Source organism: Gymnodraco acuticeps, unplaced genomic scaffold (genome assembly GCF_902827175.1).
Source record: "Gymnodraco acuticeps unplaced genomic scaffold, fGymAcu1.1, whole genome shotgun sequence".
Lineage (NCBI taxonomy): Eukaryota > Metazoa > Chordata > Actinopteri > Perciformes > Bathydraconidae > Gymnodraco > Gymnodraco acuticeps.
In genome coordinates, this window is record NW_022990449.1 from 78555 (window position 1) to 102510 (window position 23956).

At 40.6% G+C, this 23956-nt stretch overlaps 1 protein-coding gene across 4 annotated transcripts in view; it reads left to right on the forward strand.

The window, feature by feature from the left end:
• The first annotated feature begins 6829 nt into the window (after positions 1–6829).
• LOC117552326 (potassium voltage-gated channel subfamily KQT member 5-like) overlaps positions 6830–23956 on the forward strand; it is a 157435-nt gene continuing 140308 nt past the window's right edge. For all 4 annotated transcript variants that reach the window (XM_034225699.1, XM_034225701.1, XM_034225700.1 and 1 more), the window contains exon 1: positions 6830–7434. In XM_034225699.1, coding sequence (XP_034081590.1) covers positions 7103–7434 — 332 coding nt within the window. In that variant the 5' untranslated portion in view covers positions 6830–7102. The remainder of the gene's footprint in view (positions 7435–23956) is intronic.

The following is a 23956-nucleotide window of genomic DNA, read 5'->3' on the forward strand; positions in this document are numbered from 1 at the left end:
ATTATGTAGTATTTGTTGATAAAATCTCATGACAGGCGAGTACTCTCACAATATCACACCATAACTGTGCTGCTGAGGAGGGGGATGTTCAACACGGCCTCATGTGGGACCTCACATGTGATACAGTGCAGCAGAGGGCTTGGGAGATTTATGTTCCACATCCTCTTGTTAAATAAGCACAGGGCCCCCCAAACAACATCTGCAGGCAATCTCCACTAACCCCCCCACCAGCAGCCCATGCCATGCCAGCCACCATCCATGGCTTCATCAGGGGTCACGACCTCCCTGTACTGAGCGTGGATACGAAAAGAGAGCCGCAGAACATACACGTCAGAGGGCAACATCACATTTCCATGCTGCTCCCAGGAAGTCTAATCTAATCAGGTCAGAGGTCACACATCGATGGAGACAGGGATCGTGAGTGGAAGTGGAAGATCATTTTTCATATTATCCTCCGAGATGACTTTCCCAAAGAAACTGGGTTTTGAAGGAAAGTAAGCAAACAAGAACTTTGGGAAAAGGGATGTGGAAGCTGAGTTATGTCTCCTGACAGGATAACGTTTATTCTTTCTTCACTTGAAGACGCTCGACAGGGCCTGCTGCAGGAAGTTAACGCATCATGTGACCAGATCAGAAGATAACTGCGCACTCTGTGAACTCACCACAGCTTTCTCTCAAGAGGAACCAGAGGAAGTGTCCCCCTTCAACAGAAATATCACCTACTATCAAGATGTTTCTGGTGTTTCTGGACCATGACCTCTCAGGCTTTGAATCACCAATGTTTGTGTACAAATTGAGAAAAGGGGATTTTATTTGAATGTACAGTTTTTCTGATGTGTGGATTGTTTTGTTATGGATTTATTTGTACCTGTTAGCCATACACTATGTATCAAATGTAAATGATAACAAAAGAAAAAGTGTGTTTAATCATTTGTATAATGGTAACTTTAGGGTGTAGTTTAACATTGTTATAAACTGCTTCACAAAATGCCTGAGAATAAAGTACATTAGGGAAACAATAGTAACATATTTATAAAAATAATAATAATTTATAAAAATTAAAAATAATAACACATTTTCTTCACTGAAGTTGTTTGAAGATCCAGTTTCATTTATGTTTTAGAAAAAAAGCAAAAAGTATTTGAAGTACTAATCACTATGCAAATACTAATTGAATGGCCACTGCAAAATGAAGCTAAACTGTCCAACCCCTGAACACATCACGAGTCCAGTGCAACACCACCTTTAAGCACGGCCTGCACAATATACCACATTTATGATAGTGTCACAAACAACAGAGGTTTGTAAAGGCAGATGTTATGGCAGGGATGTTTTGTTGTTTTGCTCCAACCTTCCTCCACCTGCCTCCTACTTCCTGGAGGGGCGGAGCCTAAACATCTACTGTATTAAGGCACCTGAGGCTGCTCAGGTGGAGGCCTCACTTTAGACCTTCATATACACAGTATAGCAGCTTCAGCGATTTATAGGGTGGGAATGTACACTTCTTCCTCTCAATACCTGAACAATTTGCACATATCACTCACACCTCTCTGCATTTGAATGATAATGCTACAAAATAAACTTTAGATAGCATCCTATGTTTGTAGGTAATTCTGCCATTTTAAAATATTGTAACTCTAATTCTGTATATTTTACATTGTGTTTTCTTAAGATGCTGATATTTATCTATTTACTGTTGTTTATTGTTTTGTTTTTATGTTATTCTGTTTTTATCATATTTGTAATTGTCCCATTTAACTTGCTACTCTGACAGAAGTCCATATTTGGGATGAATAAAGTGTATTTAATCTAATATCCTTATATTTTGTACTGTTACATTTGCTTTGGTTAAGTTATTCCGACATTATTATGTTCAATTATGTTTAAAGTTAACTGGCTTTGCTGAAATCTTATTTGAAATATAACTTTTATCCGTGAACCAACTGATTTATTATGCACTTACCTGCCAAATCCACCAACATACAATAAGCGAATTACAATAAAAGATTGATCTGGAACTCCTGCCTTTGCTCATATTCAACACATTGCTTTGGCCTGAATCGGCTTAATGCTTTTCTTTTTTTGGTTCATTTGTTCTGTTTTTAATTCAGTAGGTGAACCTATGTTCATAAAATAGTGTGTGTAAAAGTAACCCTCCCAACAGTTATTAGTTTTATTTCAAGTGATATTTTAGCAAAGGCAGTTATTAAAATATAATAAAGCATATTGAAAAATAACCAAATGAAGTGGTACAGCAAATCGGGTATGTTATATTAGATTAAATATACTTTATTCATCCCAAATTGGGACATTTTTTAACCACATCAGCAAGTTGAAACACAATAAAAATATAACTTCATATAAATAAACAAAGAAAGAAACATTTTATTGATATTTATTTTCTCTTTTATTCATTGGAATTGCATTTGGTATTAAGGTTATCCAAACGTAACAAAGTAATCAGGTTACATTTCTCTAATATTTCGATCCTCTGATTAAGATACACATTACATTATTTACAGTTAATTAGTATTGTAGCAGAATACATTTTGAAAGTAACCCTCCCAACGCATTCGAATCTTCCCTTACATCAGGGGTGTCAAACTCAAGGCCCGGGGGCCAAATCCAGTCCGCAACTTCATTTCATGTGGCCCCACAAGAGCTTGCAAAGAATATAATATGTTTATTATACGGTTACATGCCGCTTTACAGAAGCACATTGCTTATAAACTACATGTCCCACAATGCATCTCAAATTAGACTTTTTTTCTCGAATTTTTTTTTCAAAATGTCACTTTTTGTTTTTGTTTTTCCAGAATTTGGCTTTTCTTTTTAAATCATTTTGTGACATGCGCACTGAAGACACTTGCAATTGTTTGCCCTAGACTTCTGCTTTCAGACGTAGTTAATTATGAAGTTATTACCCTATCCGATAATAATCCAATGCAGAGGCAATAATGTAATAATACATTATTTTATATATATTAAATATTTATATATTTATTCTTATATAGTCTTATATATAAAACTGGCCCTTTGAGTGCAACCGTGATGCTAATGTGGCCGGAGTTGAAATTGAGTTTGACACCCCTGCCTTACATTCAACCTGAGTGTTTGCTGCAGTCTCCAGGAGAGGGCGTAGTTTTGTTGGGGACCGAGGGAGAGAAGCCCCTTCAGAGGGTGAAGCACACAGCTTCTGTAGAATACATGTGAGAATACTCTGTATCTCACACACTGAGTATTTGTGACAGAATGCTGACTCCTGTTGCTGGTAAAGCTGTCACCCACACACACATTCCCCAATTTTGCAACAAGTGCTTTATTTGATTCCTCCCGTCAGCTCCATGATGAAAAGCTTAAGAAGATACTCTGTAAAGTAAAAACAGTGTGTGAAGCGGAAGTTCATTTAATCACATTCACTTTAACCTACAGTGACTCAAAGCAGGTTCAGTTCATTTAACTTCTGGATTAAAAACAGTTTACTCTGATCAGACCGATGCATCTCCATGAATCTGTGCATATATAATATTAATATTACATCTGCACCATGGGAAATGTCTCATTCATGTTTCAGTAAATGTGATAATACTCATATCACTAAAGGAGCTTTATTTGGTCACAGCTTGATAGATTTTGCAGATGTTCAGTGGTTACCTTTCCCGTCACCCACGTGGAAAATCCATCAGAGCCCATGTCACCTGATAGGCTGGTGTAATTTGGAACTTTTTCGGGAAATTAAATTACGCTTTTCAGGAGCGAAGGTTGTTCAATTGCATTTCTGCTGCATTGGCGTAAAAGCACCACCACAAGGAAATAAAAAAAACATCTGCTGGCGGATGAGAGCTTTATTCTTGAGGGATGTGATGGGGGGAGATCAAATCAAACTGTTGTCTGTATACAGGGCCGTTTCTTTCTATATGTGGACTATGCGGGGGCATAGGGCCCCCGCGGCCACTAGGGGGCCCCCAAGCTGAAAGTATTTTTTTTTTTTTTTATTCATCCGAATAACAAAAAAAGTTTAATTCATACACACAAAGATGAACAAAATTAGTAGAAGCGGGAGGGATGAAGCATAGCTTGTAGAAAGTAGCCCTCCCGTGCATCATCCTAATACAGCGGCATTATTGCGTCAAAAACGTATAGAAATGAAGGAGTACAAAGAAATAAAGAAAACAGGAGAAACAATTAAATAAAAGTTAGGGCAGGAAAACAATAAATGCATATATATATATTAGGGCCGGGACTTTAACACGTTAATTAAGATGGATTAATTACACAAAAATTAACGCGTTAAAAAAATTAACGCATTTTAATCGCACTTATTTTTGCACCGCGGAACGTTTCTCACTGGATGAGTTTCAGGCGTACCGATTATACTGGAGCACCAACTAACGTTCATGACTTCAGACAACAACAAACCACAGTGAACAACAGTGGGAAATGTTGTTTTAAAAAACGGACGGATGGAAGCGTCGATAAGAGCACGGTTGTGTGCAAATTATGCAAAAAGGAATTCGCATATCACCGCAGCACCTCAAGCCTCAAGTATCACCTCAATGCAAAACATATAGCAGCTAGCGTGGAAGCTAGCGTGGACGTTAGCCTCTTTTATCGCGTTCACACCAAAAAGAGCCGGTATTAAAATTAGTTCATGAGAACCTTTTTACCCCCACGAAAGTCCCTGCTAGAGAGCAGAGAGCTGCTAGAGAGCAGGGACTTTCGTACGGCTCTCTTGTGAGAAAAGAGCTGTATTTCTGATTGGCTGGGCGAATTGCAAACCATGCCCCGTAAAACTCCCAAAAAGTTTTGTGAAGCTGCCATTTTATTATCCTCGCATTAGCATTAGCCCAGCGCAGAAACGCAGAGAGACTAACTTATGGCAACACAAAATAAAACATGGGAGCGGTGGAGATGAGGAGGTGTCGGCGTTCTGGCGATTTACTCGGAAGGCTGCAGGGACTCCCAGCAGCTTCTACTGAAGCCAGTCCCCAACTCCGGGGACTTCCGGCCGGGGAATTTGGGCGGCAGTATACGCCGTGAAGTGGTTTGCGGCCTGCCAGTAAACCCAAAGCAGAAGAAGAAGAAGTGACGTCAGCGGCTTCATTTGCCTAATCCACCCCCAGGTTCAAAGAGTTCTCATGAACTAAGTTCTCATGAACCTTTGTGGGAAAAGTACTGCGGTGTGAATGCGCCTAATGGTATACTAAAATCCATGTGAAAAAAATTGCTTCTCACTGTTCTCAGGTCAAATATTTATATGTGATTTAAAATGCGATTAATTTCGATTAATTAATTACAAAGCCTCTAATTAATTAGATTATTTTTTTTAATCGAGTCCCGGCCCTAATATATATATATATATATACGAAAACTAGATATAGGGTCATTTTCTGCACATGTCAATAGCAGTTTCAACTATCTTGTTTTGGAAATTAAAATACTATATATAAATATATACATAGGTACACATGCACTTGGCAAATGAATAATAATAATAATAATAATAATAATAATAATAATATATGCATAAATGTATATAAACATTGTGAACACTTATTTTCAAGTGACTTTTTTTACATTCATATGTTCACGTTGTGGTTTGGAACTGCTTTTGAATGTTATTAGGCATTTTGTTATGGGAAATGTTGTGCATAACCAGTACTGTTTTAAGCTGTACTATCTCAACACATTTTAATAGATTGAGTTTTTTTTAAATATGGGAGTTGTGTGTTCATATTTACCAACACCACAGACTATTTGTAATACTTTTTTTTGGGATGTTATTATTTTTTGTAGATTTGTTGAGTACGTGTTTCCCCATATTTCGGAGCAGTATTAAAGGTAAGGGAGAAATAGACTGTTATAAAGAGTATATTTTCTTCAAGAATGTTCTTAGTATGATACAAAATACCTATTGTTTTTGACAGTTTAGTCTGTACATAATTTATATAGTGCTTCCAATTGAGTTTTTCATCAACAAGCAGTCCTAAAAATGTACATGCACCAACTTTGTCTATCTCTGTATTGCAAATCCGTATAATGCAGTCATTTCTACTCTCAGACTTTGTATTGAATAACATGTAATTTGTTTTGGCCACATTAAGGGATAATTTATTAACTGCAAACCAGTTACATAGTATTTTTAATTCTGCATTCACAATTTTAACAAGATCGCCAAGATTATGATGGGAGCAGAGAATTCAAAGTTCAGGTTCAGCCTCAATATATTTGGGGAGAATTAAAATGAGCCGTCTTTATTTGTAGACAGCCAAGCCCCCTCCTGTGAGTGTTCGGTGAAGCATTATATGCTTACAAATCCAATGTAGGATATAAACACGACTAAACTGCAATGATAGCAAAACTGTGGCTTGGGTTTTTGGGGTAATAAAGTCCAAATCATTGTTGGGCTGACAGCTGAGAAAATGCTGCATCTCTTGCATTTATTGACATAGAGGAGCCTTATTGTTTACCTTTTTAATATCATTTTTTGTAATTTTCAATTGCTTGGTTTTCGTGAAATTAGCCTGTTTTCCTATTAAAGTGTAACAGATTGATGAATCTCCACAGATCATCTTAAAGGCTTCGGAATCCCCCCCATTGTAGTTAAAAAACGGTCAAAACTAGGGCCCCCAAACAGCATCTTGCATAGGGCCCCCAAAAAGCTAGAAACGGCCCTGTCTGTATATATAGGAAAATAAAGTCACTCTCGAGCACGAACACCACCGATGTGCATCTGCCGTAGACGCGCAGCTTTGTGTTGAAGCAACAGGCGGTAAAGCGCACTGAGAAGAGAGCCTGGGTTGACATGTAACGCTAAGAAATACCCCCCCTCACCTCCCCTAGACACACCGTGTATCTATCACTTATTATTTGTTGTCACATTGGACAGCAACGTGCACTAGGAAGGCGCGTGGATACCTTTTACGCGCGGCTGTGTAAGTGCATGATTCGAGGAGAGGTTGATGCGGAAAGAGGGCGGTCAAAGTGTGACCGCTAGCAGCGCGGGCTCCGGCAGCGATCACTGTCACAGACACGTGTAATGTGTTAGGCACATGCTTCGAAAGACCTCCGCGCAGCACTTGATGCCAGTTTTGGTGATGCCATGCCCCGGAACCACAGCGGAGACGAAGGCGGCGGCACCGGGCTCTGGATGAGGACATCGCCGGTGCACCGCACTGGAGACTACGGCTTGAATGATGTGGAGTCCGGGCACAGGATGATGAACAACGCGGGAGAAGGCTTGCTGTCGGCAGGTGCCGCCGGGACGGAGAGCCTGCGGGGGAAGCAGGGCGCGCGGCTCAGCCTGCTGGGCAAGCCGCTCATCTACAGCGCGCAGAGCGGCCGCAGGAACGTGCGCTACCGGCGGCTCCAAAACTACCTGTACAACGTGCTGGAGAGACCGCGAGCCTGGGCGTTCATCTACCACGCATTTGTGTGAGTTTATTTTGAATTGTATTTGCATGCAGGGTAGTGTTGTGAAGCTGCACATCTGCTGATGCTCTTCTAGCCCCTCTGCAGGAACACACATTTCTTAATCTAACATAATCTTAAATTAAAACAGCAGTGGTGACATTTATTTGCACACATCACTTTTCTATATGATGGCTGACATGTGCCACGTGATGGATGTCATGCATGCACAGCTTGGAACACATTATATTTACTTTATTGAGTCTAGTTTTTGAATGTGTTTTGTTACAGTTGGAACACATGATGAGCTTTTCTTTGGGCAACTTCACAGCCTGCAAAAGAATCCCCTCATCTGTTTGATTGACCCAGTGCAATGCAAATGCAGTAAGACCCCCCTACTATTTCAGTTTTGCATTTGAGATGAAATGCAAGGTTTAACCCACTCTGGGGTTAGTGGCAACTACAGTTTCACTAGAATATGAACATGTAGTGTTTCCATTCATGTCTACATGTTTGAGGCTCTCTGTGGTCAAGTTTAATTCACATCACTGTAAAACAAAGTCTTCCTCTCCGTCTTTGAGGCATCCAGCTGCATTTGATTTCCCGCGTGTGACTTGTTGTGGCATCATGACTCTGAGAGGAAGGAAGTGGAGGGTCATGCTGACTGTAGGGCACCATATGTATTTGTTGGTGTGTGGGTGAGTGGTGTTATGTGTGCACCAGGAGGAGTGGTTGGAGAGAGAGGCGAGCTGCTGCTTCAGCACATGATCCAGCAGATCAAGAAACTGATGGCTTTTATTTTGAAAGTGTAAATGCTCAGTGATGTTCAGCTGTATGTTTCTATACATTCCTATAATTAACTTTAAGTCATGTTTTAAAACGTTCTACTTATTACAGAATGTTCCAGACTAAAAGTTTCAGCAGAACAGAGAAGTTATAAGTGACATAGCAAGTTCTTTCAAGGTTTGCTTGTGTGTTTAGCCTTTAGCTTGCCTACTGTTGCTGGCAAGCTAAACACACTAGCAAGCTAAGCACATGCTAGCGCTATAGCCTGAGCTATAGGGACCATAATATTAAAACGTTGTCATCATTTTACTGCGCTAAAATCATTGTAATTCACGATTCTATTCAGGTATTACATTTCATTTCATTTAGATGATGGTTTGTAAGTGCTAGTGCATTGGTTTAAATAAGCTGAACATGTTTAGCCCTACGTAAAGATATAAATGTTCTTTCTTTTTGACAAATGATTGGCAACATAATTACCAAAAGCTTAGAACTCTTAAAGTGGAACTAGTCTAATTACTTTTTCTTGCATTTTGCTATAAAACAAATGTTTTAATTGCATCACAGATAACATACATTATTCTTTATTTGTTTTGATTTAGTAAAAAACAATCAATCTCAAATAAACAAGGCTTAATCATTACTAGGTCATGTGATGATTGTCTTAAAGGTCCCATGTCATGCTTTTCCGGTTATTACCCGTCTCCTTGTGTGTTATGAAGGTTTTTCTGCATGTAGACGGTCTGCAGAGTCACAAACCCTCAAAGTACTCCCTGTAGGGACTAAAACTCTAACACAGAGAAGACCTGTCTATGCTGCCCCAGAACGCCTCGTTGGACATTTCTCTTTTTCCATTTTTTACTTCTTCAGTATAGTGACGTGACCATATAGGTCCAAATGGACTAATCCGTGGAGCTCCTCACACACACACACACACACACACACACACACACACACACACACACACACACACACACACACACACACACCACACACACACACACACACACACACACACACACACACACACACACACACACACACACACACACACACACACACACACACACACACCCACACACACACACACACACACACACACACACACACACTCAGGCTGAGTCTCGCTGTCTCGCAGACCCCACGCAGCAACCAGGGAACGACACCAGTAACCCAGCTCACACTGTCCGCTCCTCGAGCCTCAAAGCGCGGAGCAGCGAGCCCCGCAACGTCCCGCCAACACGGCACCCAGACACCACGCAGCATTCTCATCTGTTTGTCATTACTGGTGTCATTTTCTGGTTGCTAACAAACACCTTTGTCACACATAAACATACATCAGAGCACAGTGGGCTCATAGGGGGTGGGGGGGGGGTGGGGGGGGGGCAGGAGCTCCAACAAGCCGTGTAGGACAGAGAGTGAATACACATACTATACAGAGATGCTGTCTGAGAAACCAATGTGAGTTTGGAATATTGAACAATGTAAATCTATTCTAGTAGACCTCAACAATGGAAATATGATCAGTAGAAATGGCCATGACATGGGACCTGTAATTATGTTATGGGAATTCACCACAGTGTTTGTAAGTATATTATAAATGACAGCAGCTAACAGCAGATCTGAGACAATATCGGAAGGAATCATGTGTTGACATTGTTAAAATAAGCAACTTAAACTTACATTTGATGTACTTTTCCATTGACAGTTGGCCAACTTTATAATCCCTGAACGTCAACAAGCTCTCCGGTCCCAGCTTTGTGCGTCACGTTTTAGTGTCCACTAGTGTCCACCTTTCTGTTTTGAGCTTCTTGCAGCGTTTTGTATTTGCATTGCTTTTAGTAAATGCTGCACATGTTTTTCGTCAACTTGACGTTTGTTATTTGCATATGTTTTGGCACATTTGTGTTTGTGCAGCGCGTTTCTCCAAATGGAAGAGTTTTGCACCATGCCATTGACTCTCTTGCACCTTTTGATTAAAGGGTTAGGCCTTCATATACTTTAATCAACAGAATACCTTTATTATTTATCCTCCATTCTAGACTCTCTCCGACCCTCTGTTAACTCTGAGGTTGTAAAAGTTTAGACAGTTTCCTATTACTCAAAAATGCTAATTTAATCACAAAGTTCACCAAAGTTGAAAGACACAGAGATATTGATAGAGTTTTCTCCACCCCCTGTTAATGGATCTACTGATTTAGTTGTTTTGTATTGATTGTACCTGTTTTAAATTCTGGACTGTGTGGAATATCTTTACTCCAACAAGTCTATCTAATCAGCCCAGTTTGCACAGGAACTGCACATCTTAAATTCAATTGTTACCTTACTGAATTAGAGGAGCTGCTGTTTCTTGCCAATCAGGGTCCAGCATCCTCCCAGGAGGAGTTTGTTTTTACACCCAGATCTGATAATCACCCCTTTATCTAATCTGCTGTGCACCATTAGCAACATTTTCTTATTGAGAGCTAGTAGTCTGCATTTTGAAACATAATTATTGTACATTAGAATATCCTCCAAATGAACATGATGTTCTAATGCTGTAAAACATATATAACATATCCACGGTTGGATCATAATTCCCTGCAGGAAGATTACATTTAATGTGGTATAAAAGTGTCTCAGTTACTTTATGAGGCCTGTCCACACTCACAGAGGTTTTGTAATGACGTCGATGATCACCATCGGGGTCATCCAGTTCAATGACGACTGTCCTCACCCTCTTTTATAAGGACCATAACTTCAGAGGCACCTTTGGTGTCCACTTTAGTTTACACTTTTGCTAAAAGGGAAAAATGGTCATTTACATTTATTTTTTTAAGAGACTCACGAACACCCACAAGGGAGCTCGGACCATCTCCTCAGATGAGTGATCGTGAAGGTTAGGAATGCTCGGCTGGGTTCCTGGGAAGTTGGTGAATGAATGTCTTTCATCCCTGTGGCAGGGGGCTGGAGACATGGAGGTACTGAACTCCCACTCATACCTCAGTTCTCTCTCCTGTGACGCCCCGTGGCCTTGAAAGTCCTGCTGACCTGACAATTGTTGCAGTTGATAGCCTTGCTTTCAGTTGGTAAGCTACACAATAGAGTGGTGCGGTGATGCCGTATTTTTGCAGGACGACCCAGAAGTTGGCAAAGCCAACAGAAGCAATGTGATATTTCCAAATATTGCAACAAACAAGTTATTTGGCAACACACGTTTATGATACTTATACGTTTGGGTCAGCAGTACAATCTCCACCAGTGGCGGCCGGCCCATAGGGGTGCTAGGGGCGCCGCCCCACCTCTTCCCACATTCTAGATTGTCATTAAAGAATATTTTAGTTTTGTAATGAAATTCTTATAAAACATTTTTTTTTAATGAACAAGGTACATATTATATAGTTGGTGTCAGTTAAATGTATAATCTACGATAACATATCGATAAAAATAGTTTTACGATGTCTAAAGTTACTGATAAGTCACGTGTTTTCTGCTTGGGGCGCAGACATCTTTGCCCATTGACTCTCGTTATAAGTGGTGCATGCGCAGTCCGCACCCCTTCAATGCAAGTGATAGGAGCAGCTCTTCAATACAACAGATAGGAGCAGCTTGGGGCGCACTAAACTGCACCAAAAGCAGCTGTTGGGGGCAGCAGGAGCCCAGAGTGACTGATTGACGTTTGAATGAGAGAGTTAGACGGAGACGAAGTGTAAACAAAACTCGATAGTAGGGGTGTAACGGCACACGTACCCGTACCGAAATTATTCGGTACGGGCCCTTCGGTTCGGTACACGTGTGTACCGAAGTGTACCGAAGTGTACCGAACGAATATAACGTTAAACGTAAAAAATTGAGAACGTGAGCAACTTCTTGGAAGTAATCTCAGGTGCTGCGTCGCAGCATTCAGTGTAATTTGCTCACATTGGGTTCAACGCGTCATAGAGCGAGCAAGTCATTTAATTGGACGAGAGGCATACTATGAGAGCTGGTCACAGGGATGCGTTTTAATTTAGTCAGTAATTTGAGGAACTGTCGAAATGGCGAACGCAGATAAAGTTTAGCTCGAAAATCCTCCAGCATCATTGAAGTCTCCGGTTTGGGAACATTTTGGTTTCGCAGTTACGTACAAGGATGACGGACAAATACAGGTGGACCGAACCAAAGCTGTTTGTCGGCATTGTTCAACTAACATTGGTTACGCGGCTGGCAATACATCAAACTTGCACTCATATGAAAAGGCATCACCCGAACGTGAATATCACCGGTACCAAAAGAAAAAAGACTGAAGTGCAAACCCAACTCCCACTAGCATGTAAGCCTCCACCACTCGCAACAAGTTCAGACCGAGCCAAAGCTATTACAAACGCCAAATATCCTTATGTTGCCATGTTAGCAAAGTGCTACCTGGCTGTATCTGCTACCTCTGTCCCTAGAGAGGGTGTTCTCCACAGCAGGAGACATTGTTAGTGCCAGCAGATCTGCCCTTTCAGCAAGCAATGTGGACAAGTTCATCTCTCTTTAAAAAACATGAAAATATAATGACAAGCAAGTCTAATGTCAAACTGGCTGCTGAGATTATTTCAGTTCATTGAAATGCTGCACCTTAATGTTTATTTTATTATATTTTGTATTTATTTGAGTGAATATTCACAGTTTATTAATAATTAAAACCCCAAAACTAATAGTTTATGTTTTGTGAGTACTAGTACAGTAAAGTTCAAATACAGATTATTTCGGTTCATCGAAATGCTGCACCTTAATGTTCATTTTATTATATTGTGTATTTATTTGAGTGAAAACATTATTCACAGTTTAATAATAATTAAAAAAACCCAAAAAATATTTTATGTTTTGTGATAATTTTTTCTGCTGTACCGAAAACGTACCGAACCGTGACCTAAAAACCGAGGTACGTACCAAACCGAAATGTTTGTGAACCGTTACGTCCCTACTAGTTAGCGAATATGGAGAAGGGAAATTATGTTGAATCACTTAACCTGTTAAGCCCGGATGCCACAATTTTTACCGAAACAAAACACAAGTCTCACAAGAAGCGTCTAAATGAGCCCTCAGCGAAAAAATGCTAATGGGCTTAGCACAGAACTCACGGTAGAAATACTTGATTACTTATCGGATCTGCACAAACAAGATATCAGACTAAAGCTGAGATTCCACAGATTCTAAAAGTACTAGTATCATCACTGTGCGATCAAAACTCGGAAGCAAACCCAGACATCACACGACGTAGCTTTACCGAGCAAAAACGGCAAATATTCTTACCTTTGCTGTTATTCTGATCAAAAGTTGTGTTCAATGGCATTAAAACGATAAAAACGCTGCTGAAGGTTAATCCATAGGTTAATCCAATGTGTCTGTGTCACTTTGAAATGATTACTGATTATCAGTGTTGGGTGTAACGCGTTACAAAAGTAACGGAGTTGCAGTAATGTATTACTTTTTGCTGTAACGAAGTAGGCTAATATAACGCATTACGAATGACATTTGGGTAATATACTACCCGTTACAATGCTCAGTAACGCAGTTACAGCACATTTTAACCCAAAATGAAATGGTGTTTTGTTTTTTAAGAATTCACTAACATCGTGAGACATTCCGACACCAGAGTAAATTTGTGCCGGTAGATTAGTAAACCTGGTGTTTACGTAATCAGTCAGGCTGATCCTGATGAGCCTGAAGGGTGTTCTTTTCCCCATAATGACCAAGTCGCTGCACATTAGCTTATTACATGGCTAGGTACTAAACAAACTAAGGAATCAACTCCCAATATTAATTGAAATGATTTTATTGACTTAAAATTATCGTATTTCTTCTTCCACAAAGAAAAAAAAAAACTCCATTCCACGGCGCACCAACGGCTGTAACTACAACAACAACAATTTTACGGCAGCACTGTCCAACTCTGTTCACAGTTTCTGATCCACTAACAAGCCCATACCGTGTTCCTGTGAGTGTTTACTTCTTGCTAAGATAAAGGCGGCTAATGTTCACATTAGGTCACTTTATAGCAACCACTCTTTGTATGACACTTAGAAGCTTCGGACATTCTCCATAGGGGTATTTACTAGGGATGTAACGATATACCGAATATCGCGGTATCGCGGTAAATAAACGTCCCAATACCGTCGTGAGACTGACGAAATCTACCGCGATTTAAAAAAAAAAAAAAAAATTTATACACTTTTTTTTGTTTTAAACCTTTATTTAACCAGATGGTCCCATTGAGATCATCGATCTCTTTTTCAAGAGAGACCTGTCCAACATGGCAGCAAGTAGGTTACAACATGAACATAAAACAACAGAACACAAAAGGACATCGTATTTACAGGGCTACATTTACACACCTCGAGACATTGACAAGTACCAACAGTATATTTATATCTCTGTCAATATGCCTCACCTTCTTGGCAAAAACTGTATTGTTTTTGAAGTGGTGGAGAGACAATGCACAGTTTGACCCACTGCTGTCACCCATGGCCAAAGCATATGTCTCCGTCCCACTGAGGTGGCGTTAGACTTTTTCGCTGTCCGTCATTTTGACAGACAGGATCGTAAAATGTCCGTCATAATCCCTTATTACCTGAAACGAAATGACCAAAAACGAAATAAAAAATACCTTGGTTTTGGTAGTTGCAAAATGCTAACGAATTTCCAGGTTTTAGGACTCATTCCTACACCACTCTGTAAGCATGAATGTTTTTTTAATTGTCTAAATAAATATTGATTCCTATTGTTGTGCAATATGTGTAGAGTTAATTGCATAGCAAGGCATATTTTAGGCCAGATTTAGCTGATGCACAATTTCACAAATGGACATAACAATGAGATATAGGAGATGACATTCCCATCTCAGACAAAAACAAAACAAAAACAGAAGAAATAAAGATACAGTCAGTAGGATCACTTCAACATTTCACAAACAAAAATAGGTTGACGACCAAATACCACCAAAAACACAACATGGCAAGCATATTCATAGTTCCTTTAATCCCACTCTTCATTAGAGCGCGTGTTGAGCCACCCTTTGATTTTTTGTGGCAATAATATTTTTTTAATCTACTGTACTCTTCAAACACCGTAAATTGAGATTACTCCTTGATTGACTTTTAAAAATATGTATTTTAGCCAGAAAAATAGTTATTTATTAACCGTGTGTGGTCTTCATCTAAAAGACCAAATCAAATATTAAAGGGTGTAAATGTAAATTCAATATTTGCCGCCAAATAATTTGCAAAACATTAGGATTTGCGTGGAAACATTTTCATTATTAAGATTTTTTTTAATTTTAACCTCTTTTCCTTTCTCTTTCTTGATCCTCCTTAGCAACAGTCATTATACAGCCCTTGACAACGGTCTGTACTACTGGAGTTACAACGTGTCACATGTTCATCAGAACTTTATTTAGCCTCCGTATTGTTTATGGTTGACACTCCCCCCCTGCCTGAAACGCCTCCGTTGGACTCTTTTGTTTACCTCTGTGAGATGATGACCATCACTATTTAACACTCGTGCTTCTATTGGTTGGTGCTCCAACACATTGAACTTGATAGGCTGTTCAATAACCAACAGATACACGCAGGAGCATTTCAATGCTGCAGTTTTTCAATGTGGAGCCAATTGTATAATTTACTACAATCTAATTAAATATTGTCCAACAATTTACTTTGTAAAATACTATGTAGATTTGTTGTACAGTGCTTTATCTTTTCATACATCATGTGTTTATATGTGTAAAAAGTGTTAAATAAATGTAGTGGAGTATAAGTGCGATATATACCTCCAAAATGTACTGGAGTTGAAGTATACAGTATGTGCTGTATCGTAGAATATTGTTAGTAAGTAAAGTATAGTATGTCAAAAAAGTACTTTAAGCACTAGGAAAACAGCTATATAAATGTTATGTATTATTTGTATTATTATTAAAAGCTTGCTCACATGTGCACTGTAACTCCTCTGCACGATTTTTGGCTACATGTATTTTTATCCGCTGTGTGACAGCAGCACTGAGTCGTCTTTGTGCTGGTTGAGTTTGGCTTGTGGTCTCAGCCTGCCCTCCTTCCTGCTCACACACACACACACACACACACACACACACACACACACACACACACACACACACACACACACACACACACACACACACACACACACACACACACACACACACACACACACACACACACACACACACACACACACACACACACACACACACACACACACACACACACACACACACACACAGACAGAGCTGCCATTCATCGCACCTCTGGATTAACAAGCTCTTAACCTCGCAAGTATTTTGTTGGGGGGGGGGCTGCAGGAAAACCGAGGCGGAAAAGGATACAGTGTTTCTCAACTGGCGGCACACGCTGGTGACATGAACTCGCTGCTCTTTAAGTTATCTATCATCCGCTCTATAGTGAGGAGGACATGAGTTTATGGGCTGCTGTAAAGGATGCTCATCCTGCTGGGTAGTTATCATCTGCTGTTTGAAGCCAACAGACACAACAAAATGTTAAATAGATGTCAGAATGATGAATCAGGCGCTGTTCCGAATCACTGCTGGTTTTAACTATTATATTTTGAGCTGTCAGTTATAGTCCAGACGTTGAGACTTTGTCGTTTAGAATGATCTGTTTTTCTTCATTATGTCTGTGAGATGATTATGCCCCTCTGGTGTAAAATAAGCCTCACTGCTGACTTTGAAACGCTCTCTCTGTGATGCTGGAACATATACATGCCTCTTTTCCATTCATTGTACGTGTTCTTTGCCTTTGTGAGACATATGGCGGTCGGTGTAACACTAAGTTACTTTAGGTAGAAAGATTCAAAGGCCTTTTTGTCATATGCAACAGCTACATTATTTGTTAGTATCAGAGTATGTAATGTCTCTACTGTGACAATGTTCAAAAAGCTCTTTATTGTTCTCATCCTGCCTGTGCTGCAGCACCTCTTTCCACCCTCTGTCTGAAACCAGAGCCCAGTCTGCTCTGATTGGTTAGCTGTTCTAATCTGTTGTGATAAGAGATATCCCACCCACGTACAATGTGCTAGCCAATAGAAGTGCGAGTGTGACGTAAAAACAGGGATTTTAGCCATTGCAGACCATTTACATGCACACCATAGAACACACTACAGGAGAGGAGCAACCCCAGAAAGCAGAATAGGCCCTCTTTAAGTCCGAGGCTTTTCCCATAATGCAACATACAATCTACTTAAGACATAAAACAGTGCAACAGACATGATGGTGCAAGTAAAATGCAGGAAAAGATAGTCTTTACCAAACATTTAACATGCAATGTTCCTTCATCATTTATTTGAAGTGTAAGGTCATGTGATCCCAACACATTTTGGTGCCATAATAAGAGCATGTGGTGATTAACCATGTCATGGTGAATATATCTTTTTATGATCCAAAATGAAGATAACGTGTTCTCACAGGTTCCATTTTAGGAGTCCATGTTATTGATCACCTGGATAATATTCTGAATCGGGATGATTTTGATCCAGGATAATTGTGAGATGAAATTTGAATATTGTCAAATGTTTGGCATGTTTACCCTTCAGCACTATCAGGTGTACATTATATTTCCCATGTCTAGCCTGTTTACTCTTTAGCTCTATCATACCTATCTATAATAGAACAACAGTTCTTCTAGTTCCTCATCATTGTTTGGAACAAATTCAATTCTGTTTTCCAAATCTGACAGTGTTGATTCAATTTGACCAATCACATGCATGCCTGTGCCTGTCACAGGAGCAGCTGATGGGGGCGGCCCGCTATGAGACTCATGTTTCTGTCCTGCGTTTACTCAGAGGGAGTTCCCCTCGATCTGCTTTAGTGATGTCCTTTTTATAAACACAAAGACAAGGCCTTAGTGCACGGCACGCCTGAACACATGCATTGTGGGTATTGTGTTTCAGCTAAGAGAAGCATCCACAGCAGCTGGTATTCTCCTGTGACAGGCTGCCACGCATTAAACATTGTTTTTATACATTTTCTTTCAAATCTTTAATGTCCACAAAGTGTAGACTAACATTTGTCTCCAGCAAGTCCCATCACCAACCATCATCACCGCTGGAGAGCTTTGCTGGACCATATGTGACCCGCTCTGTCGAAATCAGTCGGAAGTCGCAACGGCTCATTTCAAAATAAACGTGGATTTGCGTAAAAAAATTGTTTTTCGGGGTTCGGGTGTTTCGTTTGATTTTAAATAAAATAAGTGTCCCAGCCATGCCGTCAAAATGTTGATGTATCCATTTACCATTTGTTGACATGCTGATGTGATAAAAAATAAATCCCAAATTTGGATCAATAAAGTCCAATCTAACCTTGTTTAATCTAACACACACTTTCAAAACAGGAACATTCATTTGTGCAATATCACAGTATCCAAAATGTAGTGTCATATCACAAAATCCATATATCTGTAGTTCCCCCCAACATATCTCCCTGACTGCAGAATAAAGCTGCTCTCACCGGTGAGGGTTTCCACCTGGCCGCGCTGAGTCTTACCGACTGATGGAAAGGATTTTTTGGCTGATTGTCATTTCACAGGTTCCAGTTCTAGAGGAAGACACCATTATCTCATCCACTCATACCTTTTCTCATTATGCCTGTCTCACTCAGGGGCGCTCCTTGCGAACAGGCAAGACAGGCAATTGCTTGGGGCCCGGACCAGAAGGGGGCCCCCAAAGAAGGTAGATTAAGAAGGTCCACAGCAACGACAACATGAAACACCCTTTAATTTACTGCAACGACAAGAAATGAAAAGCTGGTTCGAGGGGCCCCCAGTGAATGTTTGCCTAGGGCCCCCACAGACTCTAGCATCGCCGCTGGTCTCACTCATATTTACTGCCTCTCCTCCTCCAGGGATCTCATCATATCCTTTGCCATCCTCCATTCTCTTCCAAGAGAATTGTGGAGGAATGACGTCCTCCCATCAGCTGAGAGTGGTGTTGAAGTGTTGAATGTACATCTCTTCAGAGTTTTCATCGTCTCTTCCCCACTTATTGACCCTCCGCTCCCCTGTGGCCTGCAGACACTGCAGACACTGCAGACACTACTGCTTGTTTGCATTTCATTACAGAGGACGTCCTCTTAGAGAGAACGTCCTCTCAGAGCTCTGTCCTCTCAGAGCTCTGTCCTCTCAGAGCTCTGTCCAATCAGAGCTCTGTCCTCTCAGAGCTCTGTCCTCTCAGAGCTCCGTCCTCTCAGAGCTCTGTCCTCTCAGAGCTCCGTCCTCTCAGAGCTCTGAGAGGACGGAGCTCTGAGAGGACGTTCTCATTATATTAACCTTCTTTTTTTGCAAATTGATGTATAGTAAACATTTATATATAATGATAAAAGTTTTGACTATGAAAGTGCTGAGGGCTTTAATATAACTCTTACAAAGCAATACCAACAAACTGATAATGGCTCAGTACCATTACATGACCCAGTGAGCCGGCATGCACAATACCAGCACCTCCCCTGAGTGTTAATTATTTGACATGCTTTTCCTACCCTGACAAGTCAAACTAGCTGCTGTATTTGATTTCTGCCTCCAAGAAGTGAAAGTGCAAAAAGGGAAAGTGAGAATAGTAAAAACAGAAGCAGAGTTACACTGTAAAGTGGAAACAGAGAACAAGGTGACTTAAAGACAGTCATTCTGCCCCCTGTCATTGCTTCCTGTTTCCTGTTAGAGAAGTTCTCTAACTCTAAAATGTTGCACAATAGCGAACTGTCAGAAAGGGCTTCTCCTCTGCTATGTGTCAATGGAGTTGCATCATTGTCTGGGTCATAGGGTCGTATGTTACCAGAATGTGTCCTCCAGCTACAGTCCACACTCCGTATTGTACTGCAGTACACTACCCTTCCTAGTTTTATAGGAGCAGCAATTGTATACAGCGGAATAATGTAGGGAGCTCAGGGTGTTTGCCCAGGGGCTCCAGTACTTAGTCGTTCTGGGACTAGAACCAGCGACCTTGCCCAGCCAATCACACGCAGCCAACATATGGCACGTATAGAATAGTGCAGAATGAACAGTGGAGTGTGTGTATATCAGAGAGGCTTGTTTGCACATACACAGTAACAAAAATATGCTACACATCTGTGCCATGTATTTCCTTTCCATCTCTTCCTTTTTCTCCTGTATTTCAAGTCCTAATCTTAAATCTCAGACATTCAGAAAATATTAATATATGCCCTATTCCCCGTTACGCCATAGTAGTGAGCCCGTACACAGCTCCTCTGTTCGGGAACATAAACACTCAGTGTGGGAACCTCTGCAACCTTACTCCCTCCGCAACTAGGCAGGGCAAACAGAATACAGGACATGCTCGTCAAGATCACCAGGTGATGCTGAGTGCTCGGTCTAGAGCTGTCAAAACACCCTTTTAAAACATGTAATCGGCCAAAGCCTAGATGTTCTTAGTATTTTATGACTAGAGGTCACACGTGTCAGAGGTGAGCCTGAACTCTGTGAGAGGGAGCCAGTTATTCTGTTCCACTATGATGTTCCCATAGTGGTGCTCCCTCCCTGAGGCAGTCCTTCACCAGTGAGAGTCCAACAGCTCATCGTCCCACACAGCCACGACCTGGTCCATGCAATCTCTTATTCGTCATCACAAAATGAGACGACGTGTACAGGAGATAGTCAGCTGTGTGGCTGTGCGTCAGCTGAGGCTAAAGTGTTGAGGTATCTGCTTGGTTTAACCATTACATTGCTCTGTTAGCACTTTCTTGTAGCTCACTTGTCAGAACACATTAGCTGGGAGTTTGGCCCCCAGGTCCCCTCAGGCGAAGTCCTCTGTCATCCAGATACACAGTGGTGTGTGTGTTAGTGTGGGTCTGTGTGAAGAGGGTGGGTTGGAGGCTGAAGGAGGAGCAGATCACACACATGCTGCTGACATGAAGAGAACTCTGTAGCGTGTGCAACGTGTTTCCTCCAACTGTTTTGTGTCAGCTCCTACAGCTACAGCACTTCAGCCTTTCATTATTCTATTGCACAGTTTCATGATATGATATACTTTAGTGTCATCGTAATAAATGTGTTGTGGACTCCATCCTGTAGTTCCCCAAAAGATTAAATATACATAATAACAACACATGGCTTCCATACACATACACATTTTGCACCTACACGTATACTGACAATATTGACCTTTTGCAAAACCGTCATGGACAACATCTACATTGATAATACGATACATGTGAGTGTTGGGAAACAAGGATTTAAACTCGAAGGTGAAATTAATCACAAACGTGTCAACAATGGGTAATATTAAAATGAAAATGAATGAATGAGCTATGGAGATAGAGGCAAATAAGTGCACCATCAAAGTCAGTCAAATCATTTGTCTCCTAACTGCAGGTGCGTCAGAAAAGGCAAAATGATTGAATATGTCACGGTGAAGATGGTCCCTTACATAATGAGTACCATTATTTCAAACAAAGGCAAAGTGTATTCCTAAAGAGGAGCATTGATGAAGTAGCACATTAGTGGCCTTTAACATCTTGCTAGGTGACACCAATCAATGTATTACGGATCACCTGCACTGTACTTCATACAAAACATACAGATGCAGCAAGCATGAATCACTTATCTCATTCATTTACACATTATTTGTTTAAAGTTGAAAAAAAGGAAGAAACGAAAACAAAGAATTACATATTTTCTTACCTTTACCTGCTTTGCTAGCTAGCTATTTCTCTCTTTTTAGTGTTCGTGGTATGCTAAGCTAACTGGCTTTGGGCAGTAGATTTATATTAAGTGAACAAATATGAAAATGGTGTCAATCTAACTTTAGTCAAAAGTATGTTTTTTTACTTTCTAACTATTCTTAAAATGTAAGAAATGTCCGCGTGAGATTTAACACTACAGCTCCGGGTTTAATGACGGAAATTAATATCTGCCTCTTATCTTATCTACCCAGGTTTGCCTTGTGACTCTGGTGCTTGAAATGTCTCTAATCATTTGCAGACCTCAGATGTCACCAAGAAAGATTCTCCTGTGTTAATCGTACCACATTTAAATGATACTTGTTATTCACACCTCTTCATGGCCTGGTTCCTTCTTTCTGTCCGACATAAGAAGAGATATGATCACACCAGTAGCCACAACCAGTGTGTGTATTTGTGTGCTTGTACTGGGGACATTTGCTGCTTTGAAGTGTATAAAGAAGTGAGTGATTGTGTATCTGACAGAGAGTGAGCAGTAGAAGCAATGGTACTGCTAATAGTTATCTCTGTGTGTAGTGTTTTACTTGTGTCATTTTCAATCACTGATGTAAGGAAGGATGAGGCCACAGGGTTCAACATACAGTACAATATGTCTGTGACGCTGTACTTGATGTTCTGAAAGCCAGGGTCAAATCATGTCCACTCAGAGCCCTGACCCTAACTGATGTGGACTTTGTTACAATCTCTGCGTGAGAAACCTTGCATGCAGCCCCTAAATCACAAGGAGTCCCAGACTACAGCTTGAATGTCAGTTACTATCCCAGCATAAGTCTGTTAAATTGACTCTGCCCCTTGATTTGGTCTGCCAAGTCATGCCTGCCTGGAGCTCGAAGACAAATCAACCCATAAGTGTTTGTCCCCACAACATGGCAGTCCGTGTGTCGGGGAGGAGGGAGGAGGTGGTTTCTGGTTTTGGGAATCAAACACAGAACAGCTGCTTGTTTGAATAACAGAGTGGCTGAAATGACTGCACCACATGGGTCATATTACCCACCTGGGCTTTTAATAGGGGAGTTTGGCTGCTGGGGGAAAATATTAGCATTGAGTACAGTAGCCTGATCACACATCACAGATGAAAGCGCTTTGAAAGGTGTGTTGACAGAGGAACATATCGGCTTAGTGTATAAGGTGCATCGTAAGCTAAAAGGCTTTCATTGAGTCACTTTTCCTGACATTTCACAACAAAATCTTCTAATCTAATATACATTCCAATTTAGATTCACACACTGTACTTAGATATTGATCATCCAAATCCACTGATGAAATCCTCAGCCCGGCTTGTCACAGTGATTAAGTCATGCTCCTGCTCCACTGATTCTAAATATGGCTACTGAGGTTTTTGGAAAAATATTTGTCAAAGTAATTTATATTTTGGCCAGACTGCGGTGGCGAGGATTGTGAAGTAGAATTATTGCTCTTGGCAGTGGGCAGGGAGATGGAAAACAAACCTTCGTTATTGCTTTTATAGTAGGATTAAATATAGTTTAATGAGAGATTTTATTCATAATTTATATTTAGATCTAATCCTCAAACTGTAAACTCTGCATACTTGCTGCCCGAAGCTCCCATGTGCCAGCCGTTTGCTCTGCAAGGCTTTATTCGTTTTTCTCCTTTGCGGAAAATTGAAATGAAAGACCCAGCCAGTTGTTCTGCACACACTCAGACCTCACCAATTTCCTGTCGTGATTAACCAGTGCACTTCGTAGATACCACAAAACTACAGGCATTTCCATATAATCTCACTTAAATCATAAGATACTGCAAAAATGCTTCATGTCTATATGAAATACTTATTTCTACTCTTCTCTAGCTTTGCCATTTGTCTACTATGATTCCATTACTTCTGGTCCCTTGTGTGCATTCGACAGTTTGACTGGTGTTTTACTACCTGTGACAGCCAAGTGGAAAACAAATATTTTCCCCTTGATTAAGTGGCCCTGCAGACGGAATGCGGAAAGTTATTCATGAAAATAAACAGTCGGAGAAAAAGAAGGATACACTACTATACAAAGCAACCCATCTTATACTGATACCAAG